General features: G+C 38.3%; 1 protein-coding gene across 2 annotated transcripts in view; it reads left to right on the top strand.

Annotated features, from left to right (window-relative positions):
* Positions 1 to 13324, top strand: part of LOC121877895 (ubiquitin conjugation factor E4 B-like) — a 119703-nt gene that overhangs the window by 15450 nt on the left and 90929 nt on the right. For both annotated transcript variants that reach the window (XM_042383841.1, XM_042383840.1), the window contains exons 4-7: positions 716 to 807; positions 3490 to 3597; positions 4619 to 4766; positions 9882 to 10006. In XM_042383841.1, coding sequence (XP_042239775.1) covers positions 716 to 807; positions 3490 to 3597; positions 4619 to 4766; positions 9882 to 10006 — 473 coding nt within the window. The remainder of the gene's footprint in view (positions 1 to 715; positions 808 to 3489; positions 3598 to 4618; positions 4767 to 9881; positions 10007 to 13324) is intronic.

The following is a 13324-nucleotide window of genomic DNA, read 5'->3' as shown; positions in this document are numbered from 1 at the left end:
GGATTACCCGAAGGTTTTCTCTCCAGGCTTAGTTATAAATTTAGTTACAGGGGGTCCCTGACGTATGAATGTCCGACTTACAAACGCCCTCTGATACCAACGAGGTTAAACTTTAAATTTACACTATTTTATTTATCTGATGACTTAGTTTTACTTTCGTTTACTGTATTTTGTAATTTGTTTCTTCTTTTGTCTTTAAATAAGGGATTTTAGATGTATGTAAGGATTTAGACTGTGATATTGTGGGATTTTAAACATTGTTTTGAAAGTACAGTATGCACATAGCATGTGTTCCGACTTACGTACGTCCTCAGGAATGGAACCCGTTTGTAACCTGGGGACCCCCTGAATAAATTTGCATTATGGGTCATTCCCTCACATCCAGTTGATCCTATGTTCAGGTGGTCTGGATAGTCTCCTTTCTTGGAACTAAATTCAGAATGCCAGATTATTCAGAAATTAGATGACTGACAGTGCATGCTGATTAAGCAGGCACAGCTCTAATGAGACCTCCTGCCTCCAGAAGGCAAATGTTGCACCATGTTCCCCTCATGTAGAGTGGATGGTGTGATGGGGAGGGAATGACTTGTTTTGTGAAAGCAACTTGGCTACTCTCTGTTGGAAAATTTCAGAATTAGTTTTCCATTTTTCTACATTGACTAAAATTTTTACTTGCAAAAGCTATTGTATTCTAATTTTGTTGATTTTGTTACAGGTATTGAGCCCATGGAGGTGGACAGCAAAGATGAGCTTACTGCAGATATAGAGAATAGTTCTCACTATCGTAGTGATAATAAAAGGCACAGGGTAAGGAGCTTCTTAGTGTTCTATAAAACAATTAGCATCTAACTCTTTTGGAGTAAGCACCAATTATGAGGTTGAGTTCTACTTAAACATTGGCCAACGTCTCTAGGGATGATGTCCAATATAGATGGATGCTTCGTGTTCCCTGCATTCTAGTTTTCTGTACAATAGGACCTCAGATATCCAGAATGCATGGGGAATTAAGTTTGCCGAATAATATTTTTTTCCTGGTGCTTGAGTTAATCTTATAAGTGTGCATCTCAATCTCAAGATCATCATCATAGTAAATATTATAAAAGGAATAAAAGGACATTTAGTATATTATAAAAGGAATAAAAACACATAGTATATTATAAAAGGACATAGTAAATATATTATAAAAGGGCATGCTGGGTGGATGAGATGATTGTGTTTACACTGGCACAAACATTCATGTAATGGTGGCACCCAGTGTGTTTAGCCAGCATAGAGGATGGAACCACGGGTGAAGCGGTACCAAATTCAAACCTATTTTCTTGATTTTTTAAATGTGATTGGACAAGGCTTACTGGAAATTGACTCCGCCAAAAATATGCTCGTTGCTTGAGAGTTCTGGATAATTAAATGCTGGATATCTGAGGTTATACTGTATATATGGGTGGTTTAGAGAATTCTTACATGCCACTTAAGGGTTAACAGAGTGACTGTTAAGGAAAGTGCAGATATAGACAAAAGTTTGCAACCCACTGCATTCCTTTGGTAAAAAATCCCTTTATTATTCTTATGATAAAAGATCAATTCCTCTAATTAACTCTCTTGGAATCGTCTGAAATTTATTTAATAAGCTCGTCACTCGCTCTGCAGAATGACTAGAAATTGTGGGAAGATATTGTTTTCCCAAGCGCTATTTGTGGCTAAGATACAGTATTTATTTAAATGCTGCTGCCTTATGTAAAAAGGGCTGGGAAATCATTTGAAACCCTCAAAAATAATTTAAAATAATAAATCAAAGCCATTTTGTCGAGTATAATTGAAAAATGAGAGTTTACTGTTGATTCCACTTTGTGCTGTACACATAGCATTACATCAGTCAGTATAAAATGCACATGGCAAGAAAGAGTAAATCATGAGGAAGACAATAATTTAAACAAATAACGGAGTTCCCGACTAAAACATAAAAGTGAGTGGTGGTGAGGTGCGCAGTTGCTGAAATGTTTATATAAAAAATTTTTTGCTGTTTTATTTTTTATTTTATACAGTATATTTTTTTAATCTTTTGAAAGCACAGTACAGCAATATCTCTGTTCACCGGAATCCCCCTTAACCAGAACTCTCCAATAGCCGGAATTAAAATATTCTTGGCTCCAAAAGCCGAAATTTTCTTGAAAAGTCCGGCTTTGGGAACGATTTTCTGAGGGGCACATTTTCTGGAAAATTCCGAGACATTTTTCCTAGTACCCAGAAAATTCTGAGATGGGGGATTTTTTATTTCTTTTTCGAGTTTGAGAGATGAAAATCAGGCTTTTTTTCCAGAAATTCCGAGAAAATTTTTCTGGTACCCAGAAAATTCTGGGGATGCAGGATTTTTTTCCCGCTTTGAGAGATGAAAGCATCATTCCGGAAAATTCTAAGAAAAATTCTGGGGATTGGGGATTACATTCCAGGTTTGAGAGATGAAGTTATGTGCAAATCTTGAACTAACAGAAAATTCCAGGGATGGGGGATTTTTTCCGGCTTTGAGAGAGTCGTCTCGTTACCCAGAAATCAATCATTCCCGGAAGTGCTCTGCACCAATTGTTCCGGATAAAGGAGATTTCACTGTATTTTTTATGATGGATTATTACTGTACACACACAGTACTAAGGAAGAGAAATATACCAGTAGAAGTTTCTGTGACATAAATTGAAATTTTGGCAATAATTTTTACACTTACCACTCAGACGAGGTAGGCCCTGGCTTATGCACGACAATGGCGATGCTATAATGAATCGTATCAAATAAGCACAATAGTCATTATAATTCACCATACCCATGTCATGCCTCTACTGCACAATCACCTGTTATTTTTCCAAGCTTGGCCTATACTGTACATTACGACATGCTTTTGTTTGGTACATGTGACTATTTTGCGTAGTCATTTCACCAACGTCTCATAAATTAAAATATATTTCACCGTTTTATTATAAATATTTCAATACACATCACTTTATCACCTGATACAAATAAATATCGAGGTTGTAACTGATAAATATTTGGAGATAATGTCGACTTGGCCACGTGGCTATTGCACCAATGTCTCAAAAATTAAAAAATATTTCAATATTTCATTATAACTATTTCAATACACACTTACCTCTCGCTTACTGAGCCAGGCACAAAACTAATTTGTCTGGAGGCTGCATGATCTACCGCACATAGAAGGGTTGCCACCGAGCCTTAAAACTTAATTCCATGCAGGAGAGTGGTGTTAAAATTTGAAGTAATTCAACAAAGAGCTTTTAGAGAAAGTGAACTACCGTATACGCCATGGTGGCATGTCTGATTTTGAGGCAAAAGTTTCATTTACGTTAAATCAAAATATCACTTATGAGAGTGATCCCGAGTGTGTGAATGTAATAATTCTGCCAATAATGTATGGGGTACTCTGCGTATTATTTATAATTCTAGTTCTCTCGTTTAATGAATTTGTATTTATTTGATTTACAGAGTGTAAGTACAAGTGAGGTGACTGAGGAGATGATGTGGGCAACACTATCCAATCTTCTTCATTGTTCATGGCAAGGTGTTGATAATATCTGTTCAGTCACTGTTCAGGTAAGGTTTGTGAATTATTACAGTAGGTCTTGGCAATGTTTAGGTAATGAATTTGGGGAACTAAGGATTGAATAAGACCGCCGAACCCCCTATATGGGCATATTTCGGTAAAATACACTTAAAAAACACTTGTCATCTTATAAATTGGTTAATCAATATAAGAAAAATACCAGAAGAATGTACATACAGTACATTCAACTTTCCTTGTAGCATAGTTGGAGAGTTGTCTGGATTGTTAAAGAGCAATATGAAGTGATGAAAGATGTTTAGTTTGAAGCTGCTGCACACAGCCCACAGTGAACAGGAAGTGATGTTGATATACAACACACACTTTTTACCTGAAGGCACTTTTATATCATATTTCTATTTTATAGCTGCTACAAAACACAGTAGGAATATTCTGGCAGCATAAAACTTATTACTATTTTCAAATATACAGTAAAACCTCACAAAGGTGGACTAATTGGGGGGAAGGGGTGTCTGGGATAAGAGGTTGTCCACCTTAGAGCAAATTTTTCCCCAAAATGAGTACAACACCAATGTATCCAATTTTTTCTTAAAGAAATACATGTTTTTTAATCAAAATGAATGAAAAAAAGTAATGTTCAAGAAAGAATGTAAATTTTACTGCTTGTGAAAGTTAAAGTCATGAATGGTAAATTCAGTAAAGGTGATTGAATTATTGTTTTGATATTTTGTGTCCTACAGACCTGCTGCACAGGACATTGGCTCATTAAAGCTTTCTTTACTTAATATGCCATCTCAAATTTCTGCATACTTCTGTGATGCTGTTTTGTCAAACTCAGTGTTTACTTCTGATACTGAAATGAGCTTTTAGTCATTTGTTAATAATCCATTCTCTTTAGCTATATGATTAACCCACCTCAGTATTGTTTTTGCTCATAAGATTAAAGTATCATCATAAATGTAAAATTTAATGATCATTCGTATTAAGTAATGTGTTCTTTGGCCATTTATTTTGTCATTAATTATAGATAGTACTGTATATCTTCCCTAACAGGTAACACCTGGTGCAAAAATGAATGAAGTAATATCACAGGTGTTGATGGACATTACATTACAAATATGTGCTGGTGAGGTGTTGGATGGGTTAGTGGACCCCAACATTAACCTTTCACAGTCACCAGAACTCAGTGCATCGCCTACAGGTAATGCTTTATGTCTTGATGTAGAGGGTAAAAGGAATGAGAGAAGGTAACTTAGATTTTGGTTTAAGATTTTATGTAAAGGGGCTTTAAGGATTCAAAGAAGTTTGTACTGTACTGTACTGTATATATGTTTTGTAGATTTTGAAAATAATTTAAGACAAAACAAAGCAACATGGATTTTTGGGGGAATATGGGCACCAATATGTAATATATGTATGTATTAATATTCCAAGAAATCTTTACTGGCATTATGGTTGGACAGGGAGTTAAGTGATATCTCAACATTATGTGATATCTATTCAGAGCATTCACCCTAAGTCAGGCAGCTCTTGTAATACTGAGCAACTTACCAGGGGTCCTTAAGTCTATCAGATATATAAATTTGCATGAATTCAGTGGTTATCTTGGGGAACAGTGGGGAGTATCTGGTTGGAGATTCAACTATGCAGTTCATTTACTCAGATCACACCCTAATTACGTGGGAAGATTATAATCTAAGCCTCAGGTCACTGCCAATTTCAGGACTTCACTCAAGGGAGGAGGGTTAGAATTAAGGTCCTTTGCTTGTCTCCATGGCCCTAAAATGAAATTTATGAGAGACCTAAACCAGCTCAGCAGAAATGGAAGGTGGTAAACATATGCTTAGAAAACATCTAGCAAGCATAATCCCCAAAGGGCTGTATGTGTTCTAGAGCCAAACATACAGTACTCATATGCTCTCTGGTTTGAGAACCAAGTACTCTCCTGTATATCGCCAAAGCGGAAGTGAAGTTTCTCGATCGTGTGCACTGACTGCACACTTAAGTTTGTGATATCATTAAATTTAATGATTGAATGACAATGTGTCCTCTGAAAGGCAATATAAATTGATAAGTGATCCATAGTCCAGGCAGACTTGCCTAGTATACTATGGATGAGACAGATGGAGCTACTTTGATTTAATTGATTAATAAGACCCAGGTACAGGTACTCCTCGACCACCCGGACATACAACCCCCTCGGTCGGACCAAAATTTTTTCAAATTACGTATTTTCGAGTCCCGATGTTAGTGATTGCACCTTGTACTGACAAAATTTTCGTTTGTAATTCACTTTAAAATGTCTGGCAAGCTTAAAAGTGAGAGTTTTGTGGTGCTGAGAAGAAAAAGAGACACCCATTTTAGATTTTCTATGCATTTTTGCATTTTTGACTTGCGACCAATTCGACTTACGACCCGGATTTGGGTCCCCAACCCCATCATAAGTCGGGGACTGCCCTTATGATAAAACTTGAAACTGTGATACATGCAAGACAACTATCCCTGAAGTGCTAGAAATAGGTGGACACTTAACTTGTACTGTACATAGGGGGTAAATAAAGCAGGTGTGACTGTACTTGTTGCTTCTCAGCTTGGATCTAGATGGATGGTGAATTAGTCCTGGAGTAGTGGTGGATGTATCTGGGTAAAGGTCAACTTTTGCATCTAATGTCCCTCCTTTGAGGCCAGTGGATATAATGGGGAGGTATGGGTGAAAAGGAAATCAGACTCCAGCTGCTAAGGGGTTGAGGCAGGATGAACTATACCATGTATATTCCCTGTACATCATTTTTAAAAAGGGATGCAAATTGGAGTCCTTGAAACATATAAGTTAAATAATTTTTTGTCTGAAGCAGCTTGGATGTTTGGGAGAAAACTGTATTTCTTGCCTTGCACAGCACTGTAATCTTCCCGTTAGCTGGAATCTCCGGTTGGAACTTTCCAATAACCAGAAAATTTTTTGAGTATTCCGGGAAATTCCAGGAAAACTCTCTCCATTCTGGGCATGGGAACGAGTTTCCAAGGATTAAATCATGTGCATTTTCTGGAAAAATTCTGAGAAAATCTCTTCGTTTTAGGAATAGGAAAAAATTTGCCGAGAGTTCCAAGAGATTGCATCATGCTCAGGCACGTCCCCACATGCTGGGCACATGGGTGGGCTAGCTGCTTGGGTAGGTAGGGTTGTGGACCTACACGCTTAGTTCATATTCTATTCTGCTACCATTGTACAACGTTGTTCCCTCACTCTGCTGTTTTTGCATACAATTTGTGTTGTGCAGTACTGTACATTACTGAATTAGGACACAATTGGCCAAGAATACACAGTTAAAGAAGTGTTAAGACATAAAAAGTGATTACAGTAAGGTGTAATCTACTGTACTACAGTAAAGCCTCAAATAATGACGGTAATGTGTCCTCCAATATTGCAGTGTAAGGTGAATCATCGTAGTATTGTGAGTCATTAATTACCATTAAAATAAAGCAATAATAATTAGATGCGTTCCCCAGTGTGACCTTTTTTTATCTTTTGTGTGGCTTTTTACCCTCTTTTCCTCCCAAACAATAAAATTAATGAAAAATGCAAACTATAATCTTTAAATAATGTTTATGAATGCACTTTATACAGTATAAATCAATAATAATGTCAGTTATCCATCTGAAACTGAAGAAAATAACACCCTGGTTGTTGTAGTAGTAAAATTAATGTAAACAAATATGTATGATTTAATTAATGTTATTTAATGTACAGTAAAGGTAACCACTGATGTTAAAGAAAAAAAAAGCGAGATTGATAGTGGAACGCCAACGTACAGTATATGTGCGCCCTCGAGGGAACCGCGTCATTTATCTTGTTAAGAATATCTATAAAAGATTCATTATTGCTTATTACTGAATATGTATTTGATTGAATTGATGTTTATATATGCAAAATGAACAATGCAATTCATTAATAATATGTTGAATATGAAAACACACATGACGAGACGAGTCGGCATTGTTTTCGTTAATGTTTACAACACCAGTGACGATGATTCTACATTAGAAACTGGAATAAAATTATTGTAAAAAAAGAATGTGTGTGTTTTAAGTACAGGTAATGTTATTTAATGTTAATAAATGGAACAATAGAAGTAGCTAACCATTAATGGTAAAGAAAAAACGAAAAGGATTGGGAACACCAACTTAGGTAAGTGCGTACATGTGAAAACATCACCATTTCTCTACATAAGAATATGAAAGCAACACTTATTACTGTTCATATATGTTTTAAATAATACTTACTAATGTAAAACCAAAATTCTACTCACCGATGGTGGTAAAGTCTAAAACATAGGACAGCCAATGAATGTTGTTGTGTGAGTGTTTACTTCGTCATCAGGTTCAAATCTGGCTGAAGCTGTAGCTTTCCATAAAGATGTCATAGCTGTTGCTGAAACTGATTCTGAACCCGAAGCTGCTTATGATGCTGAATTTGATGGTGTAACTGAAGTTGATGGTTTAGGCCTTTGAATAATAAAGCTGTCGAACGAACCTTGCACAGCTGCTTTTTTTTCTCATACATCTTTATGTAGAGGTCATATGCATTTTTCATGTCCCAGTTAATTTTAATGCTTCGTTCTGTTAATGGATCCACTTCAGAAAATATGTTCATTGCTTGCTCCATATAATATCCACAAACCTCTCACCCTTTTCACATCGTTTTAACACATCTAGTTTCTCAGCTAAGCTATAAACTTTCTTTTAACTTTTGAACCAGCACTACCATCACTTGTTCTCTTGCTCATGTTGAATAGGGACGCAACAATGCTGTATGAAACCTGAGAATTTTTTCTACTTTTCCTGTTCGGATGCATGAAAACAAAAGGACCGCCATCTGCGACTGTTTATACTAGTGATGCTGGCGTCCCCACTCACAAGCCCGGCATCCTCCGTGCGCAGGGTTTTTTTTTTTTTTTTTGTGCATATCAGGATTTAGTTATTATTTTTATGAAAATGTAATATTATTTATTTTTTTATTCTATTTTCGTCGTAAATACGAAGAAAATAATGGCATAAATTGAATTGTGTTAAATATGAATCGTTGTTAGTAGAACCGTCGTTATTGGAGGCTTTCCTGTACTGTGCATTCAGTAAGTGTGAAAGTTCTGTACATACATTACTGAACATAGCAGAGTGTATGCCAACTGTGTGTAGAGGTGTATGTATAGTTTACAGTGCTGCATGTACAGTAGCTAAAACAATTATCTGTGCAGGAGGGGGTCGATATGCTCCCAAATTTTACGTGTGACTAGTGACGCCCCTCGTATACCAAAATTTATCGTCCGTGGTCTCGTATTATTTCCCACAGAGTATGCACAGATAGTTGTTTTAGCTACTGTACAATCCCTCCATCATGGAAGGAGAGGAGAGTGACAGTAGATGGTACAGGAAAAAGACAGGCCATCCTGTATCATCATATCACTGTTTGGCTTGCCTGCATCACAAGCCCAAAATGACAGCATCTGCTGGGGAGTACAGTATCATGTACTGTATATAGTAGTGTATTTTGTTTATTTACAATATATTGTATGTGTACAGTGGCGTTTGTGTAAATAAATACAGGTTTGTGTCTGTCCATGCTAGATGCGAAGTTTAGACTCATGGAAAACTCCTTAGTACAGGGTGGAAAATTCCACCGTTTCAGCTGTCATACAGCTCTGTTCACTCCCAGCATCCACAAATGACCTCCATTTGGTGACCCGTATCATATAGATTTTTTTTTAATATATATTTATTTGAACAAACTTTTAGATAAACTATTTGGGATTATTTAAGTAGAAAAATTATATTTCTAACTCGATTAGAACTGATTTTATAGACTGGTATATTTTTGTTTACTTTTGTCATAAAAAATTGAATTTGTATTGTTGAAATATTTATTTAAGGATCATTTATTGTAAAAGTCTTGTAGATAATTTGTTCAGATCATTATGCTGCTACAAAATTAATCTCTCGACCACAATTAGAGCAGATGCTGTAGATATAAATTTATATGTACACTTTTTTGATAGCCTAAAATATTTTCACTGGTGACCGCAGCCAAAATGTTATGGGCGAATGTTTGATCGTGTGAGATGCGTCGTTTAGACTCGGAAAACTTTCCCAAGTACGTCCTCAGAAAAATTCCAAGGACGAGAAAATTTTTCTTAATACTGTACAGTACAGTACCTGGAAATCTCTCATTCCCGGAAGAGCTCCTCGCCAATTATTGCAGCTAATGGGGATATCACTTGTACAGTTCTGTACTGCTGAAATTACATTTTATTTTATTTTTCAGGTAGTAGCAGTACAACAGATTTATCAGAATTAACAAAACCCAGCCAAAGACCAGAAGCCACAGCTCTCCTGTATCTTCTGCAAACTTATGCACGTGCTAACAATGAAGAGAAATCTCATCCTAAGGTAGGTTATAGAATTGCTAATTTTGTATATACAGCTTGCCCTTCAAATTTGTGAATGTTTATTTTGTGGACCTCGATTATTCACGGATGACACCCTGGATGTACCCAAGAATGTCTAAGGGTAGTTTTAAAGTTGCTGGCATTTTTGCGGCCGGGACAAGGAGCCATTCATTCTACAGACAGTAAATTCCTCTACCTGTTTTGTGTGTGTGTGTGCGTGCGTAGGTAAAAGAAATAATTGTCCTAAGGGCAAACACATAAAGGGAATATACATTTCTTTGTACATGAGTAAGAATGTAACCCCCCCGTTAGCAAATTTTATTCACGATTTGGCGATTCACGGCCATTTTGAGAACCTAACCCCTGCGAATTTGAAGAGCATGCTGTATGTATTTATATTTATTAAATTTACAAGGATAAGGGAGAAATGGAATATTCACCCTGAAGTCCCCTATTCAAATATAAAATGGGTTTTTAACCCATCCTTGATCCGTAACAGATTTATGTCCATGATTGGTCTTCTGTGAGCTGCCTATAATGTAGATACACTATATGAGTTTGTATTTTAAAGTTCCCGTGGCATTTGAAATGGCTCAGAATGATTAATATAGGCAAAATATGACACGGCATCCTCTTGAGATGTGGCATGGGTGTGAGGCCTCCCCTTTTTGTAGGCCTCGGTATCATTTTCACAATGCCAAAGCGTTCACCTTACAAAATGATTCCCTAATTTCATAATATCTTTTTTCAGCCATCACCTGAAAAAAAATGTGGTGAATACACACAGAGTGATAGTGACGATGGCAGTGACCAATATCATGATGTAACAAATGAGGTTTTCTTTCCTTTTCTATTATTTATTGCTATTTCTCTTTATTCTTTTCTTAATTCTGTTATGCCTTTTACTTAATCTTAATTATTTTCTATTCTTTGTTCCTTATACTGAAGAGAGGGAGGAGAGGTGAGTGCAGGAGGGGGATGGCAGAAGGAGGATAGTGGTTTGCACCCCCCTTTGTAGTCAAGCCCCACACTGAGGGGAAAGGAGGAGGCCTACAGTCACTACCCACTACATAGCATGAAAGCATTTATGATACAGTTTTTATACCATCAGGTTCATACTCAGTGGGTTGATTGACTGATTAATTTGGGTAATTACATCCCCGGCGACGCAGCAGCTTAGGTCATGTGTCACCGAATTAAAATAAAGGGCTTGAAAGACTAAAATAAAATAATGCAAGTTAATACACAATAAATATCATAGAACTTTCATAAAAACCATTTAAATGTTATCAAATAAAACTCAAAACTTATGTAGAAGGCCGGCTTCTTTCACAAAGGAAAGGACGACCCTTCCCATTGTACCCAAAGAGAGACGGTAAGACTCGTCTCCACTGGGAGAGGTGCTTACAATGAAGTTCTCTGAGACTGGGGCACTCCACCAGGAGGTTTTTCAACAGTCAGTGGGACCAGGCAGTCATCACAATGGGGAGGGGCACCCTCTCCATTAAAAAAAACATGTCGGCCATGTGTGGCCAATGTAGAGGTGGGCCAAAGCAGTCTCCTGGCAGTGACAGTCCCTGATATCCCCAGGCACCCTATGCAGGGTGGATGTTGCAGAGCTCGTTTGCTCGTACGGCATCCCACTTGCATTTCCGACTCGAGCAGATGACGTGTTTATTACTGATTTCATGTCAGAGGCAGGTTGAGGGGAATGATGTGCCACAGGGCGAGAAGCAGCTGCCTTCGCCACAGCATCAGTACGCTCGTTCCTCCTCTTTCCCATATGGGCCAGGAGCTGCTTTCTTGGCCACCGGATGAATACCCAGGTATACTTCCCTGGGGTCACCATTGTCTTTATCTCTGGCATTGACCTCCCCTTGTTGGGGGTGGGGGAGTGAAGTAATTTAGAGTGTGTATGGAAGAAACAAATTCAAATAACTAGCTAGATACTTCCCCTTGCGACCCTGCATCCATACCTGGACCTTCTTCTAGATAATGAATTGCTACATTGCAGCCCTATCAGGTTGGCAAAAGTGGCTCTGGGTCCTGACAAATACCCAAGTATAAGAGCCACAGGAAGCCCACTGGCATGCTCCATGATGCTTCTACCCGCAAGATCTTACCAGGTGTGTTCAAGCATGTTTATTTTGCAAAATATCTGGTTCTCCATACCATGGAAGGCAAGCCTGTAATGGACCTGGACATTTTTGATGTTCACAAGTCAATAGTAACAATTTGTGTTAACTGTGGTAAGGCCCATGAGGGTCAGAAATGTCTGTGTCTGGGCTGCTGTTTTCACTGTAGTGAGGTGCCCCCAGCCTTTTCTTGTGAATGTGACTGGTTTTGAATCGAGAAAGAGATACTAAAGATCCGCTTGAGAGACAAAGTGAGCTTTGCTGAAGCCAGAAGCACAGCACTAAAATATGTCTCAAGGCATGGGAATTCCTATGCACAGGTTCTATCCTGACACAAGGCTTGAACTGTTGCTGTGACACCACCTCAAGAATTATCTCTACCTGTAATGAATTCAGCTCCCACACCTGACTCTATGCCACCAATCCTCAGTCCTCAGACTTCTCTCGTAGTGTCTGAGATCGACATGGATGAGGCAGGCACATCTGCAATTCCTCTTCTTTCCTTCACCTGCCATCCTGATGCTCCAAAAAATGTCAGCAAAATGCTACCAAAGGTCCTCAGAGTCTCTGGAGGTAGACGATCCTCCGTCCAAGGCCTCGATGGTGGAATCGTCAAACTGTTGCGAAGGAAGAGAGACTTCTTGCTAAATTCAGAACCCAATTCTGAGTCCTAGACACTCCAACAGATGTCAGCTCATGCTGGCACTTCCTCCCCAGAGATGCCAACTGATTCTCTTTTGGACGCCTTTGATGAAGAGGCTCCAGATAAAATTGAGCTGGTACTGAGACTCCTGGCACAGGGGTCACCTCTATGAATCTTCCATCTGGGGAGCCATCTCCAGGGGTTAACTCTAGTGTGGGTCCATTGAATGGGTCTATATCTGGGTTGTCTGTAGAAACAAAGGCTCATGCCCACACAAGTTGTCCCCCCCCCTTAACAGGGGAACTGGAGGAGGTGCATGTCTTGGTACACACTCGGTGCATCCTCCAGGCTCCAACACCCAAACTTAAGACTAAGCCTAAATGCCAGTTGGGGGCCGCACACTTGCGTTTCCCTACTTAGATCCCCAATAATCATGGCTACCAAAGTCCGATGGAATTGTTGAGGCTTATGAGCCAATTGGGAGGAGCTCTATTTGCTGCTGAGCAAATTCTCCGGTATATGCATTTGTCTCCAGGAGACA

Source organism: Homarus americanus, unplaced genomic scaffold (genome assembly GCF_018991925.1).
Source record: "Homarus americanus isolate GMGI-L3 unplaced genomic scaffold, GMGI_Hamer_2.0 scaffold24523, whole genome shotgun sequence".
NCBI classification, from domain to species: Eukaryota; Metazoa; Arthropoda; class Malacostraca; order Decapoda; family Nephropidae; genus Homarus; species Homarus americanus.
Note: the sequence above shows the minus strand (reverse complement) of the source record. Positions and strands in the feature narration are given on the sequence as shown.